This window comes from Lithobates pipiens, unplaced genomic scaffold (assembly GCF_037356315.1).
Source record: "Lithobates pipiens isolate NorthernLeopardFrog02 unplaced genomic scaffold, aLitPip1_a1.2 Scaffold_8, whole genome shotgun sequence".
NCBI classification, from domain to species: domain Eukaryota; kingdom Metazoa; phylum Chordata; class Amphibia; order Anura; family Ranidae; genus Lithobates; species Lithobates pipiens.
In genome coordinates, this window is record NW_027507903.1 from 543,413,986 (window position 1) to 543,439,008 (window position 25,023).

Consider the following 25,023-nt stretch of genomic DNA (forward strand, 5'->3'; position numbering starts at 1 on the left):
ATGCCTGTCAATTTTGCCAAATCTATAAACAGTTCAAATTCCTCAAAGTATTAGCCGATGAAGTGTCAATCACTGCCATTCACCCTTACCATTTTCATAATCGGAAATCCAGGTCTCAGCAGTTTTATAATATAGCCAATGTTACATTAACCAGATCTCCGTGATTTATAATATAGCAAATGTTACAGTATCTCACAAAAGTGAGTACACCTCTCACATTTTTGTAAATATTTTACTATATCTTTTCATGTCACATCACTGAAGAAGTTACACTTTGCTACAATTTAAAGTATTATCATTACATCACCTATCTTGTCTCTACATAACCAATCTGGTCTCCAAATATCACCCAAATCGTCCCCTCCGCTCTTCTCTCCTACTCTCAAGCTCTCTCGTCTCCTCCTCCTATGCTCGTCTCCAGGATTACTCCAGAACCTCTCTCATCCTCTGGAACTCGCTACCTCCACTGGTCCGGCTATCCCGTACTCTTGCTACCTTCAGGCGATCCCTGACAACTCATCTCTTCAGGGAAGCCTATCATGTCTCCAACTAATCTACCACTTCCATCAGCTCATTCCCAACAGTTATAACCTTTTGTACCACCTGCCCCACCCTTTTAGATTGTAAGCTCTTCTGAGCAGGGCCCTCTTAATCCTCTTGTATTTTATTGTATTTTAACTGTATTTTCTCCTTTTTATATTGTAAAGAGCTGTGTAAATTGCTGGCGCTATATAAATCCTGAATAATAATTGAGTGTACAGCTCATATAACACATTTTCTGTCCCCTCAAAATAACTCAACACACAGCCATTAATGTCTCAACCGCTGCAAACAAAAATGAGTACACCACTAAGTGAAAATGTCCAAATTGGGCCCAATTACCCATTTTCCCTCCCCAGAGTCATGTGACTCGTTAGTGTTACAAGGTCTCAGGTGTGAATGAGGAGCAGGTGTGTTAAATTTGGTGGTTATCGCTCTCACGCTCTCATACAGGTCACTGGAAGTTCATCATGGCACCTCATGGCAAAGAAATCTCTGAGGATCTGTAAAAAAGAATTGTTGCATGTTAAATCCAGAGGTTTTCTTTGGGAAATAGATGTAGGAGTGCTGCCAGCATTGCTGCAGAGGTTGAAGGGGTGGGGGGTCAGCCTGTCAGTGCTCAGACCATACGCCGAACACTGCCTCAAATTGGTCGGCATGGCTGTCGTCCCAGAAGGAAGCCTCTTCTGGAGATGACACATAAGAAAGCCTCAAACTGTTTTCTGAAGACAAGCAGACTACGGACATGGATTACTGGAACCATGTCCTGTGGGCTGATGAGACCAAGATAAACTTATTTGGTTCAGATGGTGTCAAGAGTTTTTCCATAGCCATGTCTCAGCCATACAGCCTACCTTATATTAACCAAGTCACCTGTAATTCATAATACAACCAATGTTAAATTAGCCAGGTCTTAGTAATGTCCCGTATAACCAATGTTTTCTTAGCCAGGGCTTAGTAACATTTATTTTGGCCAATATTAAACTAGAAAAGTCTCAGCAATTTATAATATAGCCACAATTTCATTAACCAGATCTCATTTTAGCTTATATTACATTAGCCAAGTCTCAGTAATTTATAATGCAACTGGTGTTCTATTAGCCAGATCTTGGTAATTTACCATATAGCCAATGTTTTCTTATTCAAGTGTCAGTAACATACAGTATGGCCAATATTCCATAGGAAAGTCTCAGTAAATAAAATAACCACCAATGTTGCATTGGTTTTGTACTTTACCATATAGCCATGTTGCATTAGCCAGAAATCTATAATATTATATCAGTGAAGTCTCATTAATTTATATTGCAACCAATGTTATATTAGCCATGTCTTTAGTAATTTACCGTATAGCCAATGTTTTCTTAAAAAGGTCTTCATTACCTCTCAAGATGGCCAATGGTAAATTAGCTAAGTCTCAGTAATTTAAAATGTAACCATTGTTGCATTAGCCAAATCTCAGTGATGTATAATAGAGCCAAACTTACATTAAACAGATCTCATTTATATTCTAGCTAATGTTACATCAGCCAGGTCTCTGTAGTTAAAAATACAGCCAATGCTACATTTGCCAGGTCTTGTTTATAACACAGCCAATGATACATTAGTTGTGTCCAATTTATAATATAGTCAATATTAAAGTAGCCAGGTTTTAGAAATGTAGAATACAGCCAATATTATATCCAGGTCTCAGGAAGTTACCATACAGCCAATGTTACATTAGCCGGGTCTTCATAACTTACAATATGGCCAATGTAACATTAGCCAGGTTTTAGTACAGTACAGTATAACACAGCCAATGTTGTATTACCTATTAACATTAGATCTCGGTAAATATTTGCCTAACCTCTTGCTTTAAAATGTACACTATTCTCAGATTGTATACATTTACACTGTATAGACATGCTCAGCAGTAGCGACTGTGTCTGTGCGGCTGCATCTCAATTTACGTGAATGGGACTGCCTGCATGGGCATGCATGGAGCACATGTGCCAGCTCTTATGCTGGTAAACATGGCCTTGGTACGGGTATACGCTGTAGTACGGCTATGTGAACGAGGCCTAAGCCTGAGCAAATGCAATACTATCTTATGGTGCAATCTCCTTTTAGATTTCACCATCAAATGCATGGTATCCGAGCCTATTTGCTAAACCAAATTAATTGTTTAGATAGAAACACACTGATGTTGGCCAGTCTAAAGGAGGTGGTACAGAGATGTTACAATTCAGGGCCCTGCTTCAATCGTAGAATAAGATAAGTATACTGCAGAAGGGTGTACTTATTGTTAGGGTTTCGTTTAAGGGTTGGGGTAGGTTAGTGCTAGGAAGTTTAGTTTAGCGCTATATTTGGGGACTGGGTTTTATGTTGCATATTAAAAGAAACCTGTAATAGCAGAATATGATTGTTGCCATTGCTATTTTCCCCTTCTAAAGTTACTATGTGCCGCCTATCATGGCGTGCCAATAGTGTCAGTATTTTTGAAGCACTAACCTTGAACAAGTATCAGGAGTTCTGATGTTTTCCTTCCATGTTTGTTCTGAGTCATAGACTCTGAAATAAGTGAAAGTAAACTTAATTTCGCTAATCTCCAGTGCATCATAATATGTGTTATAATATGTAAAAAGGAAATGGATATAGAGGAATGGCCATTTCAGCAAACAAACTAATAACATTTCAGATATGGAAACCACATTTGTGGCCGAGAAGACCTTTTATTTGAAATCTTCTGCTTTTGTTTGATGGAATTTTCACAGAATCCAACCTTGAAAATATCAGGACTAAAAAAGGCAATGTACCAGCAGGCCAGTTGGACTGGCTCTAGTTGGAAAGTGTTTTATAAAAAAAAAAAACCCTGTTAGCTTTTTTTTTTTATTGCTGTCTGTGTCCACCTCATTGGTGGAATTCATCCTCGTCATTTGTCCTGCTGACCATTGTTTCCAGAACAGAAAGTGATGGGAAAGCCTTTTTTTTTACAGTTGTCCCCAGGACAAGAGAAGGGGGGAAGTCTTCTGATGGGTGTTCAAGTGACACCTGTTTAAGAGGCAATTTCCTGTGTAGTGAAGAAAAAATTTCCCCAATGGGATACAAACGATCATAAAAAGCTCCAACAACATACTCAAAGAGCCAATGAAATTTTTAGACTTGTATGTGTAATCGGATGAAGGAAAACTTCAAAAAAGCTCAATAGCTCTAGCGAGGTAGCTCCTACATAGGCTTCCCTCAATGGGAACCCAACAGTAGCTTAAACTGTAGAGATACGGAAAGGAGCGCTAGACCAACATCAGATAACAGTTGAAGATCATTTTAATTGTCGATTAAAAAAAAAAAAGCGATCCGTCAGTTTTTTTTTTCTTCCGTCCAGCCTGCTGGGAAAAAAGCTCTGTGCATTGGTGTTTTTCGTTAAAGTGCAAGTTAATCTTTTCAGGTAAAAAAAGAAGAGGTGAACTAACACCCTACACCCTTCCCTCCCCCTCGATATCTACTGTACTTACCTCTGTGAGTGATGAGCTTTTAGTGCCCACGCAGCTGGTTTAGCAGTCCGGGTGTTTGAAATCCCCACTCTTTTTCCCTCTTCTTTCTGCTTTCTGGATGGATTGGAGCATTTCTGATTGGTTTGTGCTGGCACAGAGAATTGCTCTGATCTGTAGTGAAAGCCCTGCAAAATGTAGGGAAAGAAGAGCGGGAATTTTTAAATCCCTGGACCGCTACCCTCAGCTGCGCGGGCACTGTCAGCTCATCACCCAAGGAGGGGGAAGTACAGCAGGAATTGGGTTGGGGGTTTAGGGTGTTTGTTAATCTTTTTCAACTACATTTTTAATGATGTTAAAAAAACTGCTGTGATGCGCTATAACAGTGCATCACAGCTTTCGTATACGCACTGGAACGCGCGCCTGCACACCCGAAAGAACCCTAAACCATCTATTCAATTTGCATCCATTGGGGAAGGTTCCCACACTACATAGTGTAAAAGAGACTGTGCAATCAGACTGATGTGCGGTCTGTATTTGATCTCTATGGGATACTAATGTAGCGGCACCCGCAAAGGAGCTGCTGAATTATTGTGCCCGGGTCTCCCGCTTATTGATCCACAGCCAGTTACACAGTATTTTCTCACAGTCGGATACACACTATTCTGCTCATTGTCTTCCTTGATCAGTCCAGGGGTGTGTGTTTATATGTTTTATTTGGAGAACTTGGATAGAAGAGAATTAGTTGGGTACACTTTAAATTAACTATGCACAAGCGAGGACACCTCTCTCAGTAGAACTGTGGAAGCAGATGATCTCCGGAACCGTACAGGGTCTGTATGGAAGAATAAGTCCCCCTGTAGCAGACAGGACTCAGTTGATATTCAAATCACTAGCCAGTGTCTCCTTTAGCTTACACACCCAGGTTTGCTGACTTCTAGGACCAGAGGGAGGTTTCAGCAACACACACTCTCAAGGATCCTTTCCAGGCCTGTACTCACAAAATGTCCAGGGACAGATGGTAGCCTCCTTCCAACTGACACTCTCCACCAGTGACACACGACCAGATCCATAGACGTTCTCCCTCAGCTTGCACAGGAACTCTGGATTGTAGCTTTCAGGCTTCAGGCCCTCAGATCTGGCAGCTGCTTCCTCCCCACCAGAACCTCTCTCCTCCAGAGGTGGGCTGGACTGGAACCTCTCTCCTCCAGAGGTGGGCTAGACTGGAACCTCTCTCCTCCAGAGGTGGGCTAGACTGGAACCTCTCTCCTCCAGAGGTGGGCTAGACTGGAACCTCTCTCCTCCAGAGGTGGGCTGGACTGGAACCCCAGCCCAAGTGCTCTTGCAATATAAATACAGTCACCCAGCATGCAATGGTGCACCACCCCTGCTAATTGGCCAGGGCTGTATCTACAACCATGCTCCCACTGTCCAGTGTGATTCGTTACTATTGGATCAGTGTGAAATCTCCAAGACAGCATGAATCGGCATCAGAGCACACTGAGCAGACCTTATCAATCACTGCTCTCTGTTAAGCAGCCAGCACCTAAATTTGCCTGTTTGCTTCTCTGTTAACCCCTTAGCGCCGACCGTACGCAAATTTGTGTTTTGTGGCTTGAAGGGGTTATACCAGAGTGATGCTTGCAGCTGCAGGCATCCGCCCCAGTACCGTTTTTTTAGAGTAGGTAGTCAGCTCTTTAGGGCTAAAGGCCACTCAGCTGCTATCCTAAAGGAGCCTTCCGCCGCTCTTCCCGGGCCTCCTGTCTCGGCACGAGACCCAATCCACGACCTGGCACGTCCCCCGGCTAGGCTGAGATGGGTACGAGGCCAGAAATGGCTTTGATCAAGTCTCCTATGTAAAAACGCATCCCTTCCAGTTTACTCGGCTGCCAATGGTGCCGATTTAAAAAAAATAAATTGCAGTATTCAGAATCCCCGTTTTTGGCAATCTGAATACTTTTAAGTGCAAAGGAAGGATTTAGACCCCCGATCCCTCTATAAAGAGTACCTGTCACCACCTATTACTGTCAGAAGGGATTTTTTTTTAAGGGACAATGTAAAAAAATAACGTTTTTTTAATTTTTTTAAAGTGCTCCGCCTGCTCGCGCAGCAAAGGAAACGCATATGTAAGTTGCGCCCGCATTTGTAAACTATGTTCAAATCACACATGTGAGGTATTGCCTCAAACATCAGAGTGAGAGCAATAATTTTAGCAAAATACCTCCTCCTGTAACTCCAGCCTGGTAACCGTTCATTTTTTTTAAATTATGGAGATTTCTAGGTTCCATAATTTGTTGCCATTCCACAAGTGTGTGCGCAATTTCAAAGCATGATATGTTGGGTATCTATTTACTCGGTGTAACATCCTCTTTCACATTATTCAGAAAAATTGGCCTAACTTTACAGTTTTTATTTATTTAAATTTTTTTCATGAAAGTGTCTTTTTTTTCCCCCAAAAAAAGTGTTTGGAAGGCTGCTGCGCAAATTCCGTGTGATATTGCAACGATTGCCATTTTATTCTCTAGGGTCTCTGCTAAAATATATATATGTGATGTTTGGGGGTTCCAAGTAATTTTCTAGCAAAAAATACGGATTTTAACTTGTAAACAACAAATGGCAGAAATAGGCTTAGGCACGAAAGTGTTATGCAGAAAAGCCAAAAACGACGTACACTAATAAATTCTTTACTTTCTTCGGCAGCCATCTACAACTTTCAAGCAAAAAATGAAGAAGAACTAAGCTTGCGGGTGGGAGATACAGTGCAGATATTTGAGACCTATGAAGGTAAGGACCTCCTTTCTTCTTCCCTTTTTTTTTGTTTTTGTTTTTTTGTTACTACAGACCTGTCTGTCTAGCCCAAACAAAGGTACTTCCCAAAGATGATTGTCCTCTGTTTGAACACACTGAAAGTGTGTGGAATATGGAACTCTACTCTACAGTAGTCAATGCTTAACTCCAGGCAGATATGACCGACACAAATCATTGCATCTCTGTACTTATTTATACAATCAATACATTAGATTTAATGTTAGTAATATAAAAGCCTAAAGTATAACTAAAGGCAAAACTTTTTCTTTTAGTTTTGGATAGAACTTCTGTCAGTTTTTATTGCTGTCTGTTCCCCCGTTCATGAGATTCACCCTCTTTATTTGTCCTGGTTTACTTTTATAATTGAAAGTGAAAGAAAATCCCATTTTTTTTTAATATTTTTTTTTTTGAGTTATCCCAAAAAAAAGAAAGAGAGGGGAAATCTTCCAATCGGGACACTAGTTCTAGACTCTTATTTTGGTGGGATATTCTTTCCCTTCCGGTTTTTGGATATGGGCATAGCTCCCAACTGTCCCTGATTTCAAGGGACTGTCCCTGATTTGGAGCAATGTCCTTCTGTCCCTTTATCCTCTTCATTTGTCCTTCATTTTGATCTGATCTATATAGTTGTATATAAAATGCACTTTTTATCTTGCAAAAAGTGTTTCCCAGTTCTAAACCTTTCATCCGAATTCTAAATTGCTGCATTTGTAAATATTAAAAGCCAATATAAAGGAATGGTAGTGGTAAAAAAAAAAAGGCCTTGTGGATTTAATAAACTTATTTTTTATTTTTTTGTTAATTCTCCTTTAAGGGGGTGTGTCCTATGCCTACATATGTTTGCTAGTAGGTGTCCCTTATTTCCATCTCAAAATGTTGGGCGGTATGGATCACCACTAGTGTTAACCCCTTCCCTGCCAGTGTCATTCATAAATTAATCGGTGCATTTTTATAACACTGATCGCTGTTAAAAAAAAAAAGTGTCAAATATGTTTGATCTGTCTGCCGCAAGGCCGCAGTGCCGCTAAAAATCGCTGATCACCGCCATTACTAGTAAAAAAAAAAATAATAATAAAAATGCCATAAATCTATCCCCTATTTTGTATTATTGGTTATTGCGATTTTTTTTTTTTTTTTTTTTTATGTAGAAGACTACATATTGGCCTAAACGGAAGAAGGCATTTTTTTTATTTTATTTTTTGGGATATTTATTATAGCAAAAAGTTAAAAATAATATTGTTTTATTTTTTCAAAATTGTTGGTCATTTTTTGTTTATAGCACAAAAAATAACCCTCAGAAGTGATCAAATACTACCAAAAGAAAGCTCTATTTGTGGGTAAAAAAAGGACATCAATTTTGTTTGGGTACAGCATCGCACGACCGCGCAATTGTCAGTTAAAGTGACGCAGTGTCGTTTTGCAAACAATGGCCTGGTCATTAAGGAGGAAAATCTTCCGAGGCTGAAGTGGTTAAAAGGGAGCTCTAGGCCCCCCACAAAAAAAAATTAAGTCGGAAGTTACAAATACTATAGCTGCTGACATTTAATATTAGGACACTTACCTGTCCAGGGCTCATGAGTGCTGCCGCCGCCATTTCTTTTAGGTTAAGCTTCTCTTTAAGCAGCCCATAGATGATTCCTTTAAGAAGCAGTATGAAGCAGGACAAATGCAGCTGTCATTTTATTCTGAATCATCCTATAAGTATCTAAAGCTGATGTCCAAAAGCAAGCTCATCAACCCAGACCCTTAAAGCAGAGTTGCACCCAAAAATGTAACTTTTGCTTTAAGGGAAGGTGACCCCCTGACATGCCACATTTGGACATCCCTCAGACCAGACACCCCCTCCACTAACTGGGGGGGGGGGTCTGGACTGATGGATGGGGGTCTATACTTGGTGGAGAGGGGGGGGGTCTATGCTTGGTGGAGAGGGTAGTGGTCTGGACTGAGGGAGGAGGGTCTGTACTAGTTGTAATTGCTAAATGACTGGGTCAGAGCAACTCCAAAACTGCGGCTCTTGTGGAATGTTCCTAGTCTGCGGTGGTCAGGACCTACCAAGAGTGGTCCAAATACAGGTCGGCCTTCCAAGAAAAGGGAGATTTTGAATGCATGTCTGCATGTCCTTTGTAACCAAGCCCCGGTGAGCATGTCAAGGGGGCATGGCCAGAGCGGCGCTGGCTGAGGCCAAGTTCATCTACATACTAATGCACTGGGCTGGTGAGTGGTGCCTTTTCTTCTCTTTGATAATGCTCTTACACTTCCTGAATGGTACACGGATGCCAGCTCTACTTATTGGCAAGCATAAAGGTTTGATAAAAAATAAATGGTAATCTCTAACTGTCTGTCTGGGTTAGAGCAACTCCAAAACTGCAGCTCTTGTGAAATGTTCCTGGTCTGCAGTGGTCAGGATCTACCAAGAGTGGTCCAAGGTAAGAAAATGGGTGACAGGGTCATGGGCGACCAAGGCTCATTGATGCATGTGGGAAGCGAAAGCTGGCCTGTGTAGCCCGATCCAGAAGAGCTACTGTGACTCAAATTGATGAAAAAGTTAGTGGTTATAAACCCTGCTTGGTAATTCTTACCTACAGGTAAGCCTATAATAAGCAGTTGTAGCTAAAATGAATATCTCCTAACCATGCACCATTTAGGAGATATTCACCCAGCATGCAGCCAGTGACAACACTGGCGCATGCGCTCTGAAGGTCTGGCATACCTCGATGGAACTTTAGAGCTTCGTGCTGGAGCCAAGGGCTCCCGCGGCTCCAGCCAATCACATAGCTGGAGCACGCGAACCCGGAAGAAAGACAGGGGGGGACATGTCAGCCCTCTCAGCACTGACATTACAGTGCTGGAGGGCTTAGTTCCAAGGTGAGTATTAAATAATGTGCTAGTATGCAATGCATACTAGCACATTATACCATTCCCTTGCAGGGATTTTTTTTTGTTTTTTAACATTGGCGGGTTACAACCAAATTAATGATGGTTCCGATAGAAAGGTATCAGAACACAGTGCATCGCAGTCTGTTGTGTAGCGAATTAGGGACTTTAGACTTTGTAAGCTCCTTGAGGGCAGATACTGATGTGAATGTATTATACATACAGTTTGTAAAGCACTGCATAAATTCATGGTGCTATATAAGTACATGTAATAAATAAATGCTGATTGTGTCCGCAGCCAAAATAGCCTATAATGGGAACGTGAACATTAGAACTGGACCATAGAGCAGTGGAGTAAGGTGGCCTGGTGTGCATCACTTAATTGGCGAATATATGGTACCAGCATGCACTTTGGGCAGAAGGCAAGCCAGTGGAGGCAGTGTGATGCTTTGTCTCGTGGACTTCATGTCTTGATGGGTCAGGACTGTTTTGGCAGCAAAAGGGGGACCTACTCAGTATTAGGTGGCTGTATACGAACAGTTTCCGTTAGAAATGAGCTCCGGCCTCCTCTGAACCCCTTTCGATCTGAACTCTGGCTCTTTTTTTTACTCTAGTGAGCTGCAGTTTACATGACGCAGCCCATGTAAAAAAGCACCTGGCATAAACTGGTCTGAAGTTCATTGGAGAAGAAAAAAAAAAGAGCTTGAGTTCGTAGTTTGAATAAAGAGGAGTTGGGGGGACTCCGAGCTCATCTCATACTTTCCATCATTTCATGTATTTCTGGCTTCTGCATCAGACAAAAAAAAAGAAAAGAAACATTTTAGTTCAGAACAACCCCAGTAGCTGGGCCCCTTTCCTGTACTGCAGATCAGTAACCAGCCTAGGCATGGGAATGTACCTGCTCACCAGGAACTTGTACAAGGCAATGCTGAGAGCCTTGTGACACAGCATGCCAAATGTTAACAGGTCAGTACAGGTTATAGCGAGCGTCCTCGTGAAGGTTGTTATGTAATGGGGAAAACCCGATTCCTCTGTACATACAGTTAAGCGCGTTGAGGGGAAAAATAAAATACTTTTTGGCTGGATTTGCAGAGAAAAAAAAATCTATTTTATTTTTCAACTTCCTTTAACAGACCAAGCTGTGCAGACAAAGTAGCAGTTGGACTTTGTTTAGACTTGCAATTGGCGGTGGCAAAAATGCGCAGTTGAGCCACATTTTTTGCTGCCTACCTATAGTAGTAAGGTGACCAGATTTTTAAAATGAAATCCGGGGACGTATATATATATATATATATATATATATATATATATATATATATATATATATATATATATATATATATATATATATATATATATATATATATATATATATATATATATAATATTAGGGCTGTTACTGATTAAAATTTTCCTGTTCGATTAATCGTTTTTTTTTAATTGACTAATTTCGAATTAATTATAAAGCGCATACAGTTTTTACCATTTTTTTTTATTAAACTTTAAGAAAAACGTAGAAAGTTAGTTTAACTTGTAATGTCCACATCTCCCCCATACTGTACAGTCCACATTTCCCCACATCTCCCCCCCCCATGCTGTATTGTCCACATCTCCCCCCCATAAAGTACTGCCCACATCTCCCCAAATCTCCCCCATACCTTAATATTCATGATTGTCTGCTCTGTCTGGAATAGACAGCAGGCAGACCCGTCTGTCCTCAGAGTAGACACAAGCAGGGGGGCGATGATGAGGTCAGCGTGCGCGTCTAGGCCAACGTCGGGTGGACCAAGATGGCTGCGGCTCCGGAGCTAGGCTGAAGCCGCGGCCTTTCCTATTATCGATTTTGATCGATCAAAGAAATTAACGATTAATCAAACAATTAATAGTTAATTTCCACAGCCCTAATATATAGCGGGACTGCGATATTGCGGTGGACAAATCGGACACTAATGCCGCGTATACACGACCGGTTTTCCCATTGAATAAACTCCGAAGGTTTTTCCGACGGAGTTCCACTGAAACTGTCTTGCCTACACATGATCACACCAAAGTCCGACCATCTAGAACGCGGTGACGTACAACACGTATGACGGGACTAGAAAAAGGAAGTTCAATAGCCAGTAGCCAATAGCTTCCGTCTCGTACGTGCTTCAGAGCATGCGTAGTTTTTGGTCCGTCTGAACAGCATACAGACGAGCAGTGTTCCTGATAGGAATTGGTTCCATTGGAAATATTTAAAACCTGTTCTATTTCTAGGTCCATCAGAATTTTCGAGGAAAAAAAAAAAGTCCGATGAGGCACACACGATCGGAATATCCGATGAAAATACTATTTCTGTCAGACATTCTGCTTGTGTGTGTACGCGGCATTTAGTGACACTTTTGACACTTTGTGGGAACCAGTGACACTAATACAGTGAGTGATCAGTGCTAAAAATATGCACTGTCACTGTACTAATGACACTGGCTGGGAAGGGGATAACATCTAGGGCAATCAATGGGTTAAATGTGTGCCTAACAAGTGTTTTCTCACTGTGGGGCAGGTGCTTTTACTAAGGGAAAGCATGGATCCCTGTACTTGCTTTGCTCTGATACCCAGAAATGCAGGATCACGTATATAAGTGATCCTGCACAGTGCGACTGCCCTGTAGCAGTAAATCTGCTATCAGGCGATCGACAACTGGTTAAGATCATCATCATCATCATCATCATCATCATTATGATAACTCACAGGTGGGGGGCACTCTATCATGGCTCTGGCGGGCTCTGTCAGCATTATGATAAATCACAGGTGGGGGGCGCTCTATCATGGCTCTGGCGGGCTCTGTCAGCGTTATGATAAATCACAGGTGGGGGGCGCTCTATCATGGCTCTGGCGGGCTCTGTCAGCGTTATGATAAATCACAGGCAGGGGGCGCACTATCATGGCTCTGGCTGGCTCTGTCACAGTGTGTCACATGGCTGCTGGGTGCTGATTTTGTGAACTTATGACCAATAAGTGCCTGCTGCCTGTGAGTTCTGATACCATCCATTATGCCAGATAGACAGACACAGTGCAATGTAGTCTATTCACAGACACCCCCAAAGCACACCTGTGTTGAAGCTTTGAAGGCACTGGCAGCCCCCTAATTGGATCCCCTCCCCCTCTATTGTTGCTGCTGGACATCATCAGCTTAGCTCAGCTGTCTCTCTGCCCGTCGCCCCGGCCTCACAGCCTCTCAGGTCCCACTCTCCAGGCCGCGGGTACTACTGGGTGGGGAGCAGAGGAAAATGACTCTGCCGGGGAAGGCAAGAAGATAATCAGGCAGGTGGCTGGCTGGGATTTGAGACAAGGCAGAAGAACATGTGAGCGGAGCTGAATGGGCATGCGCCGGAAACTAAAGAAATAGTCCATCCGCTGGAAACTGAAGAAATAGTCCATCCGCTCTGACCAGCACATCATCATCAGAAAGGGACACAGATAATGGAAAAAATACACCCCCCAAGCTAGTAGGAGCGGGGGAGGGGGGGTGTAATTCAGATTTTTTTTTATTTATTATTCTGCACTGACTGTCTTTGAAAATTGCCCCGGCTTCTGTTAAAGTCAAATTTGGGGACAAAACCGGGTACAGACTTGGTCCAGGGAAAGTGTCCTGAAACCGGGGACATCTGGTCACCCTAACCTATAGCCAACGCCCCCCCCCCCCTCAAAGCTGCGATAGGCAGTGGACAGGGTTTCCAATGTTCACCCAGCACGTAGCAGCCATCAAGTGGCAAGCCCACTGAACGCTACATATTCAAGTAGTTGGGGAAGAGCAACCGCCCCGCAACAATGTGCAGTGAACGCGGTTGGGTTACAACAGTTAGTACGGAGATGTTGCATCGTTTCCTCACCGCCTGTCAGTAGCCTCTGGAGTTTGATCCAAATGCAGATCAGACTTCAGAGAAAAGGGAGATTTTAGATGCATGTCTACATGTCCTCTGTAACTAAGCCCCAGTGAGCAGGGCGAAACTTGTCTGGGGAGGGGGGGGGGGGGGGGGCAGGCGCTGGCGCTGGCTGAGGCCACATTCATCTACATCCTAATGCCCTGAGTTGGTGAGCTGCACCTTTTCTTCTCTTTGATAATGTTCTTGCACCTCAGTGGTGCACTGATACCAGCTCCCTTCACTGCAACCAACAGGGAGATCTCTGTCTCAGCTTAGAGCGACCCTGCAAATTTCATTTAGATCATGTCTAAATCTACCCTTGGAGGGTCCAGGCAAAACATTTACAACTGAAAGGGGTGCTTACAGTGATCAGCTTTTATTTATGTAATCTGGTGCTGAGAAATCACATTCAAACCAACCTTGCAATTCAGTAATGGGCACCACCGCATGTTTAGACCCCACCTAATCCTAATCGGCATCAAGCCAACTCTTCTACTCAGGAAAGGTAGGTGTCCAATAAATCCTCATGTCTTTTTCTGTTTTCCCTGTTTTTCGAGATCTAAAACCTACTATCACAGTGTAACCCTTTGAAGTGGGATAACCACACTGGCCATGGCAGCTATATAGAGCATTTGTCTATAGCAGAAGTTTCCAAATTACAGCCCACAGGCCACGTCTAGCCTGGAGCTAGGGTCAGTGGCATATTTTTAATGTGCAGAGATTGAGGATTAAGGTCAGCAGAGGCTGCCTATGGTCTCCACCTTTACACAACAACCCCCCCCCAACGTGGGGAAGCCTGATGTAAGGGAGACTGATGGAGACTCTGATGGGAGCCCTGGTGTAAGGGAGGACTCTTGTGGGAACCAAAATGTAAAGGGAGACTCTGGGACTTTGTTTTAGCCCACAAATATATATTTTATATATGATCTGGACCTTGCAATGAAAAGTTTGGAAACCTCTGGTCTATCGCAATGTAGCCAGGTGCTTGGCTAAGAATGAAAGAAATGCTGGCTGAAACTGCTCTCTGAAGTTGCTGCCCTGCCAGTGCTGAACTGGTTAACAGCTATATTAGCAAGAGGAGGAAACTGCTGTGCAGGAAGAGTTGTATAGACTGAGTCAGGCAGCACTACACTGTGGGAACTGTAGTCCAGAGGAGAGACTCTACTGTAATCTATAGCTTTTGAACTGCATTTCCCAGAAAGATTGCCAGGAGGAGGGGGGAGAGCTGCATTCTGTCAGGCTGTAGAGAACACAGCTACCTCTTGTTGTGTGGGAGACCAGAGTGTGCACATCGCTGTCCAGTGTGCACCACTACAGCTACATATCAGCAGTCTGGGTGGGATCAGGGGTGCTGAATTTTGGGGTGTCAAGTAAAAGTGGCCAAGCTCCTAAGTGCCTCTCTTCAACCATTCAAAAAAATAAATATATAAATATATAAATATATATATATATATATATATATATATATATATATATATATATATATATATATATATATATATATATATATATATATATATACACACACATACACAGTGTATCACACTACAAATACCTTTTGTAAATGATAACCCAATCTCTGTTCTCAGTTACTTATGGGGCTTAGGTCGGTCATAGACCGTTAGAATCTGGGCCTGTTCAGCAGGAACCAGGTCAGATTAGAACCATGTGGGGGCAGGCTGAATGTACCAAGCCAGCCAAATTCACTAGTGCTATTGCTAGCGACTACTATAGCGAACTTGGGATGCCTGAATAGACGCAAACAGCCTGGCTCGGGATCCAGTATGCAAGAGCACCCCCCCACAGGAAGCGGCTTCCTATGGGGGCACTCTGCGGGGAAGGTGGGGCAGGGAGCCATGAGGGCTGGTAGGGGACCTGAGAAAAAAAGGTCCAATGCAGAGAACAGGCAAGTATAACAGGTTTATTATTTCATTTAAAAAAATCACAATCGCTTTAAAAGAAATAACGTGAACCTGAGCTTTGCCCATGCCAACCTCTCACTTCATGTTACACAGAATAATGTTCAGCAATTAGACTGTGCCCACACATCTACAACTATATTGTGTAATGAGATGTCTAATTTTGAAATCTATTAGCGGCTAATGGCTGAAGAGTTCTCACAATGAATTGACACTTAATGGAACATGAACATTATTGCATGGTTAGTGCTGCCCAAATTACCTTCTGAGCTTTTTCCTATTATTTGCAATAGCTTCAGAAAAACATCTGACGTCTTCACCCTCCTGTGAATTTTTTAGGTGACAGGATTATTATTTACCTTCTATCTTCAGAATACACAACAGTCTCCTGCCAATAATCACCTGCATTCCAGAGAGAACCTTTTATCGAGTTAGAATTTCCCATCCCTGTATTTTCTGCAGCATGGTGGTGGAGACTCTCTATGATCCCAGCATCTCACATTCCCCAGAGTCATAAAACAAACATTCTGATGCTTCTAAGGAATGTTAGACACTCTTTCATTTCCTGGACCAGTGACTAGAGCATGGAGCATGGGGAAACCCTGGGAAGTTCCATGGATGGTAGCTGTAACTACCATGATAGTCAGTTTTTAAAAAGTGTACTCCAACCAACACTGCATTTTTCAGTTTTCGGTGGCCGCTGCACTTTTAAAGCTGAACTCCAGGCACACACGCTTTATTACTGAATAACCAAAAATCATATAAATCCAATTTGTGTGCACCAAATGTCTTCACAGAATCAGATATTGCAAACCTAGAAAATGGAAGAGTGTAGAAAAAAGACCAAGTGGTCCATCAAGTCTACCTCCCATTTTTTTTTTTTAAACATATACACACATGCGTTTTTCCTTTCATTATGGGTTGTTACAAGGTAAAGGCTAACATATACTTTAATAGATTGCTTTGGCTTATATTATGTGGTCCGTTTTACATGCAGTAATGTTCTGCGGAGTTGTTCTTTTAAGCAGAGAGTCATCCATTGTCTTTGCAGCTCTGAGTAGAAGGGTCCATATCTTTTACTGCATTGATTCCTCTGACCTTCAGCCTCAGCACTGCAGTCTGTGATCTCCACCCACTCCCATTGCTGGACAGAATGTGGTCATTGTACACAGTGCCTTGTGTCTTTCCAAGGCTTAACCTCTTGTGTGCTAAGGGCAGCTATACATTCTTTCTGGCTTTTCTTTTATTTTTATTTTTAAATCTTTGCTCTGTATACTCAAGAAAAGAATCCCAAAGATATTTTCTATATTTGGGTTTCATAAACAAAGGCAATGCCCAAGAGCTTTCTTGCGTTCTGCTCAATTTAGACTATTAAAATAAAGCTTTGCTGTTATAATTGCAACTACACAAACAAAGCACAATTCGCTAAACTGCTTCTCCCATTGAACTTGTACATGTGACACGCGGCTAAATATTAGTAGTGGTGATGGTATAGTTAAAAATGTAAGTAGTACACGACAGGTAGCTTTCCCATCAAATATACTGTGTGTATATATATATATATATATATATATATATATATATATATATATATATATATACAGTTGAGCTGAAAAGTTTGCATATCCTGGCAGAAATCGTGAAATTTTGGCATTGATATTGAAAATATGACTGATCATTGCCAAAAAAAAAGTATTTTACTTAAGGGTAGTAATCATACAAAGCCATTTATTATCACATAGTTGTTTTGGCTCTTTTTTTTATTTTTATTCCATAACAGAAATTGCCCAAATGACCCCAATCAAAAGTTTACATACCCTGGAATATTTGACATTTGTACAGACACACAAGGTGTGCATGCTCCCGCAGCGTCTCATGCACGAAACGGCGTACGGGTATGTCATTTTGCGCAATAGGGACGCTAGGGTTGCCACCTGTCCGGGATTTACCCGGACATTTCGGGTTTGGAATCATGCGTCCAGGCTTCAGACTGCCTGAAACCCGGACACATTATTCAGACTGGACTATGACTTCCAGATGCATCTGGATGAGAGGTGCTGAGTGGGCTCACCATCTATCCCTGTCTGTGATTGAAGTCTCCCCCCTTCTCTCTTCTGCCTCTGAGTGATTAAACTAAAAGGTAATTCTCAGAGCACCCCTTACATCAGAGTTCCCCTTTACACCAGAGCCCACAGTATTCCCCCTTACATCGGTGTCCTCTCCGTACATCAGAGCTCTCAATGTTCTCCCCTTAAATCAGGGTTCCCAGAGCATCCCTTATGTCAGAGTCCCCAGAGTACTCCCTTACATCAGAGTCTGCAGAGTCCCCCCTTACAGTGAAAGGCAACTCTGCGAGTTCAAATGGAAAAGGGGAACTCTGCAGACTTTGATGTAAAGGAGGACTCTTGTTATTAGCTTCATATGATTAGAAATGCTATTAATAGCAAAATATATGTATAGTTTATACTATAAGAAAAAAAAATTTCTGTGTGCCGCTAAAGCGTTCGGGTTTGACTTGAAGAAAAGGTGGCAACCCTAAGGGATGCCCTTCCACTGCATATATATGAGGAGGGGGCGGTCCTTATGTTTTTGTTTAAAAAATAACAAACATGTTATACTTAAGCCCAGATCCTCCTCTTCTCAGGTCCCTCACTGGCACTCCTGGCCCCTCCATCCTGCCCCACAGTAAGCAGCTTGCTATGGGGGCACCCAAGCTGAGCCGCTGCTCAGTGTGTCCATTCAGACATGGTGCTGTGACTCAGCCCTGCCCCCTCTCTCTCCTCATTGGCTCACTGATTTTGATTGAATGGCGCCTGCTGCTGTGTTTTAGCCAATGAGAAGGTAGAGTACCTGGACAGCCAAGGCTCTCATGCAACATCGCTGGATCAAGATAGGTTTCAGGTAAATATGAGGGGGGGGGGCTGCTGCACACAGAAGGTTTTTTATCTTAATGCATAGAATGAGTTAAGATAAAAAAAACTTCTGCCTTTAGAACCACTTTAATTAAACTCTAACTCAATTATTGTTTTTTTTAAGGTTTTTTGGTGGCTAGAATTCAATTATTGCTTTCTGATCTCACTAATAAGGCAGAACCGTGATGCTGCTTTGATGCTGCTTCACAGACAGCAGACAATTCAAACTCCATTGCTTTGACAGGGAATCGGTGGCAATAATGCGCATTTTTCAACTTTTTTCTTATTGCTTTTTTTTTTTCCCTAGAAAATGGCCATGTATGAAATCTGAGGCATTAGGTAGGTGCTTGATGCCGCAAAAGATGGCTAGTTATGGAAACTGTTACCTCCTGTCTATAGGATGCATTTGGTACCTGACACAGGATAAGTTTGAGTCCATGATCTGACTGTCAAATGATCCTCCTTTAACCACTTCAGCCCCGGCCTATAGTCATATGACGCCCACAGATTGGATCTCCCATCCTGGGTGGGCGTCATATGACATCCTCTGATTCCTGGCCGCCTAGGAGGCGTGCGCGGTGTGTATGCCCGGCGGCCGCGATGCCTGCCGTGCACCTGCGATTGCCCGGGAACACAGCAGGACCGTGGATCTGTGTATGTAAACACACAGATCCACGTCCTGTCAGAGGAGAGGAGACCGATGGTGTGTTCCCTGTACAGAGGAACACCAATCGGTCTCCTCCCCTTGTGAGTCCCCTCCCTCCACAGTTAGAATCACTCCCATAGGGAACATATAACCCCTGCATCGCCCCCTGGTGTTAACCCCTTCCCTGCCAGTCACATTTACACAGTAATCAGTGGAATTTTATAGCATGATCGCTGTGTAAATGTGAATGGTCCCAAAAATGTGTCAAAAGTGTCCGATGTGTCCGCCATAATGTCGCAGTCACGAAAAAAATCGCAGATCGCCGCCATTACTAGTAAAAAAAAAAAAAAAAAGCCATAAATCTATCCCCTATTTTGTAAATGCTATAACTTTTGTTCAAACCAATCAATAATTGGTAATTGCGATTTTTTTTTTTATTTTTTTTTTTTACCAAAAATATGTAGAAGAATACGTATCGGCCTAAACTGAGGAAAAAATTTTTTTTTTTCAAAATTGGATATTTATTATATAATAATAATATACAATCTAAAAATATTGTGTTTTGTTTTCAAAATTGTCGCTCTTTTTTATTTTATAGAGCAAAAATTAAAAACCGCAGAGGTGATCAAATACCACCAAAATAAAGCTCTATTTGTGGGGAAAAAAAGGACGTTTGTTTGGGTGCAATGTCGTATGACCGCGCAATTGTCAGTTAAAGCGACGCAGTGCCAAATCGCAAAAAGTGCTCTGGTAAGGAAGGGGGTAAAATCCTCCGGGGCTGAAGTGGTTAAAAAGAGAGGTGCAGAAACATGCAGACTTTTATCAACTGGGAGCTGATCTTGCATATCTATCACCACCCATTTTCCCTGGGTGCAGTAGTGATCAGCAGGGATAAATATCAACTCAAGCATAGAGATCAATCATTGACATCCACAGACATTAGAAGTATGTCAGGGTTGGGCTCAGCCCTTCCTTCTCTGAGCTGGCTGCTCAGCTGTCAGCTAATTGCCAGCTCCTATGTCTCCACAGTGACTCACCTGTTGATGATATCCTGCTTGTCAGTCCTGCCTACTTAAACCATCCAGCCCAGATTTTCTTTGCCTTCACCTTGGTCACTTCTCTAGAGATGCTCTCCTGTGTTCCTGTTAAAGAGGAAGTAAACCCCTTCAAACCACTTTGACCTACAGGTAAGCCTAGATTAAGGCTTACCTGTAGGTCCAAGCAATATCTCCTAAACCTATATGGTTTAGGAGATATTTGCCCGAAAATGGGCACCGCTGTCTACGGCGCATGCGCCGTAGACAGCGGCGTGCAGGCGCACTAAATGCGGCAAGTCCAAGAATGGATTTGCCTAATTTGTCGACTCCCGTGCGCATGCGCGGGAGTGACGTCATTGCGGCTTCGCCGAATGGCAGCGGCGGAGCTGCGAGACGCGACTCCCGTGCGCATGCGCGGGAGTGATGTCATCGCGGCTTCGCCGCTGTCATTGGTCGGAGCTGCGAGACGCCACCAGCAAGATGGATGCGGCGGACTACAGCGGCGACTTCGCTGGCTCCTGTGTCAGGTAAGTGACACATAATGAGCTACTATGCGATGCATAGTAGTTCATTATGCTTTACCTTTGCAGGGAAAAAAAGAGAAGTAAACCCATGAGGGTTCACTTCCTCTTTAAAGACTTGGCTGACATTCCTTCTGGCTCCAGATCCTGCTTCCTGCTCTACTACACTCATCTCTGGCTCCCTGATGTTTTGGCTTGTTTTGGCTTGTCTAACTATCCATTCCAGTTCCTGAACTCTGGCTGTGTTTTGACTATGTTTACTCTGTTCTCACTTGTTTAATAATCCTAAAAAAGGTGATTTAACTGTACTCCTGTCTCAGTCTGATTCATGGTTTCTGACAAAGTGTCACCTAATTTGGTCAGAAGGGTTGAAATTTAAGTGCTGCGCCACTGCTAAAGGTTCAGATACAACTTTATTCCATTAAACATCAGGGGTACAGATCAAAAATGGCCAACGCGTTTTGGGGTTTTACATGCCCCCCTTCATTAGAGCTTGACTGGCTACCAGTAGTAGTGAACTGGACCTACAATGGTGTTTATTCCAGTGTGAGTTGAAAGCACAGGCGTGATCAGCAGCTTTTTTGGCTGCCAAACAAGCTGCTGATTAGGCCTGTGCTTTCAATTCACTCTGGTATAAACACCATTGCAGGTCCAGTTCACTACCCTTTGCCAGTCAAGCTCTAATAAAGGGGGCACGTAGACCCCCGATACATGTTGGCTATTTCTTGATCTTTACCCCTGACCTTTATTGGAATAAAGTTACATCCGGACCTCTTTGCAGTGGCGTGGAGCTTAAATGTCAACCCTTACATTACACTACAAGTCAAGGAGACGGTGGAGATCCTCTGGTGTGTAGAATCCGCCTGCCCAGGAACCAGATCATTTTACACCAACATTAAAGTGATTGTAAATGATCACCTTGTAAAACAACCAATTCAGTTTAAAATTGAAATGAAAGGCAAGACATTTGTGTATAGACATTGAAAAATACCTTTTCTACCTTTTTTATAAGTGATTACGTTCCCTCTTCTCAGCTGCATAAGAGTTAGGGGAGGAAAAGCAGCAGCACACTGAGCTTTCCAGTGAATGGCTGTGCAGCAGGGGGATGTCAGGACAAGTCTGATCATTGGAGGAGAGCACACTGAGTTCCCAACATAGCTAGAGAACTGACAATGCTGTGTTCTCATGCTTAGTGTGGTAAGTGTTTAATAGGAAAGCAAAGGGACTGGCAGGGACACCAGAGATTTCCCACAAAGGAAGCAATACAAAGAGAACAGGATACATTTTCATACAAGTACATGGTACAGCAGGCACCTATCAAGAATATGAAATGCCGGGGGAACAAACACTTTAACACCTTAAGATAACAATGACAAAAAAAAAAAAAAACTACAGGTCCAGCACTATTTTTTTCAATTTCCTCAACCTAATTTGGTCAGTCTTGGCTGTGTCAGCATTTATCTAATATCTGTGGGAACCTGATTACAAAAATACACTTTCAGTTTGCCAAATTCTGTTTGCAAGGTCTTTTAATTCACATCTTCCTTATTTAAGCTTATGAACGTACTCTGTGTTTGTTTTCACAGGATGGTACAGAGGATTCACTTGGAGGAACAAATCAAAGAAGGTAAGTGATCGGAGCCTGACCTTGTATGATGGGTAGGTGTAGGGAAGTGTTGTTACAACATTTCATATACTGTATGTCATTTTCTGGTACAACTTGGCTCTACAACTTCTTTACATCTTCATTTATAAATCCAAATGTGTTGCACATAAGAAACCAACTATACCAGTCAGCTGTTACATTATGACCACTGCAAGGTAAAGTGAATAACCTTGTTGAAACGGGTGGGATATATTAGGCAGCATGTGAACATGTTGTCCCTGAAGTCGGTGTGTTGAAAGTAGAAAAAATGGCCAAGCATAAGGATTAGAGCGACAAGGGCCAAGTTGTAATGGTTAGATGACCGAGTCAGAGCATCTCCAAAACTGCATCTCTTGTGGAATGTTCTCGGTCTGCAGCGGTCAGGACCTACCAGGAGTGGTCCAAGGAAGGAAACCCAAATAACCGCAGTTTTGGCCATACTTATTCTTCTTATTAAAGATACTTGCATAGCGCCAGCAATTTACATATTACTTTACATATATAATGTATATTCACATCAGGCCCTGCCAAGGAGCTTACAATCTAAAGTCCTTCACTCGTATTCATACTAGAGCCATTTTAGACAGGATCCAATAAATCAGCGTGTCTTTGGAGTGTGGAAGGAAACCCATACAGGGACATGCAAACTCAAGGCAGGTAGTGCCAAGATTGAGATTCGAACTAACAACCCTAGTGCTGCCAGGCAGAAGTGCTTACCACTTAGCCAGTGCTCGCTGTTAACCAACGGTATCATGACTACCAAGAAGCCAAATGTTTTAGAATGGCCCAGCTAACACTCAGACGTCTGTCCTGCAGAGAGACACTGGCAAAATTTGTAAAGAATTTGTAAAGAACTGGCAAGAATGATAAACTTAAATGTGCAAAGCTAGTAGGAACTTGCCCCAAACAACTTGCAGCTAAAAGAGGCTCTACAAAATACTGACTTGGAGGTGGGGAACGTGTACAACCAGCAAAGGTGGCATTTTATGATAATCTAACTAGTATTCAATAATTTCTGTTTTTAAACATAATGCATTGTGTGAATGCATTGAAGCAGTGTTCAGTTTTTGTGCCTAAACACTTGCGTATAATTAGAATCACCACTGCCAGTTTCAGATCCATTGCCTAAGTGCGACCATCCCTGAACTTCCTATCAGGAGCGCGCTCTGTCTACCAAGTTACAATAGACAACGGCTATATCCATCTTCAGCTTTGAGGAGACGGGAGCAGGGGGGGGCTTGCCTAAGGCTCCAGGGCTGTGTTATCCTGTGGACACGCATAGCGCTCCGGTTGGGATCAGGCATGCAAATGCGTCTCGTAGATCCCTGAAAAGGAGCCACCCTGAATAGGGAGAACTGCACTAGTGGCTGAGTGGCCCATCTAAATCTAAAAATGTGGGAACACTGTGGGTATGAAAGAAGCAATGCATCATGTAAGTCATCACCCTAACACAATAAGGAAAGTAATACTTTCTGTTGTAGTAGTAATAATATTGCTATGCAAAGTCCTGTATGTGTTTTGCGGTGTACTTTATATAGTATGCGTATGGTAACAATGCTGACTTGGCAAAACATCCACCAGCTTGCAAGATAAGTAAATTTATTGAAGTGAACTCACAGTGAGTGATGGCATTAAAACCTATATACCCAAGGACATGGCACATCCATCTTTTAGTTATCCAGAGCTTCCAGGGCAATAATGTTAAATGAACAGGTTTAATACAATGCCTTTTGGTTACACAACTTGACAACGTTTGGGAACCTTGGATCAATTCTCTGTCAGTTGCCTTATGAGGAACTAGTAATTAGCTATGTCTTGATTAGATAGGGTGCACGCTTTACTTTCCTCTACCCTTCGATCCTTCCTTCCTCTTTTTCTTCCTTTTTCTCCTTTTCTGGCTCTTTCTCTCCCCTTTTGTTTCTTTTTTTTTTTTTTTTTATTGCCCCCTGGATCTATCAGTGAGCCCATACATTATGAACAGAGCATTAGTGAGGTGTTGTAGGGGAGAGATGAGGCAGACCCCTAGTTGTTGTTCTCCACCCCCCCCCCCCCCCCCTCCTTGGTACGCCCTCTTATCCCCACTAATTTCACAACATATGGGGATATACACTCACCGGCCACTTTTATTAAGTACACCTGTTCAATTGCTTAGTAACACAACCTGCTAATCAGACAATCACATGGCAGCCACTCCATGCATTTAGGCATTCAGACATAGTAAAGTTCAAATTGATGATCAGAATGGGGAAGAAGAGGGATTTAAGTGACTTTGAACATGGCATGGTTGTTGGTGCCAGTCTAAGTATTTCAAAAACTGCTGATCTACTGGGATTTCACACACAATCATCTGTAGGGTTTACAGAAAATGGTCTGAAAAAAGAGAAAATATCCAGTGAGCGGCAGTTGTGTGGAGGAAAATGCCTTGTTGATGTCAGAGGTCAGACAAGAATGGGCAGACTGGTTCGAGATGATAGGCAACAATAACCCAAATAACCACTCAATACAACCAAGGGATGCAGAATACCATCTCTGACTGCACAACACATCGAATCTTGAAGTAGATGGGCTACAGAAGCAGAAGGCTGCTCCTGTCAGTTAAGAACAGGAAACTGAGGCTACAATTCACACAGCTCACCAAAATTGGACAATAAAAACATGGAAAAATGTTGCCTGGTCTGATGAGTCTTGATTTCAGTTCCGACATTCAGATGGATGAGTATTGTTGCTGGCCATGTCCATCCCTTTATGACTA

At 42.6% G+C, this 25,023-nt stretch overlaps 1 protein-coding gene across 1 annotated transcript in view; it reads left to right on the forward strand.

Annotated features, from left to right (window-relative positions):
* The window catches only part of DOCK5 (dedicator of cytokinesis 5), a 208,530-nt gene that overhangs the window by 25,851 nt on the left and 157,656 nt on the right, over positions 1 to 25,023 (forward strand). Inside the window, exons 2-3 of the mRNA XM_077469742.1 lie at positions 6,705 to 6,788; positions 22,213 to 22,253. Coding sequence (XP_077325868.1) covers positions 6,705 to 6,788; positions 22,213 to 22,253 — 125 coding nt within the window. The remainder of the gene's footprint in view (positions 1 to 6,704; positions 6,789 to 22,212; positions 22,254 to 25,023) is intronic.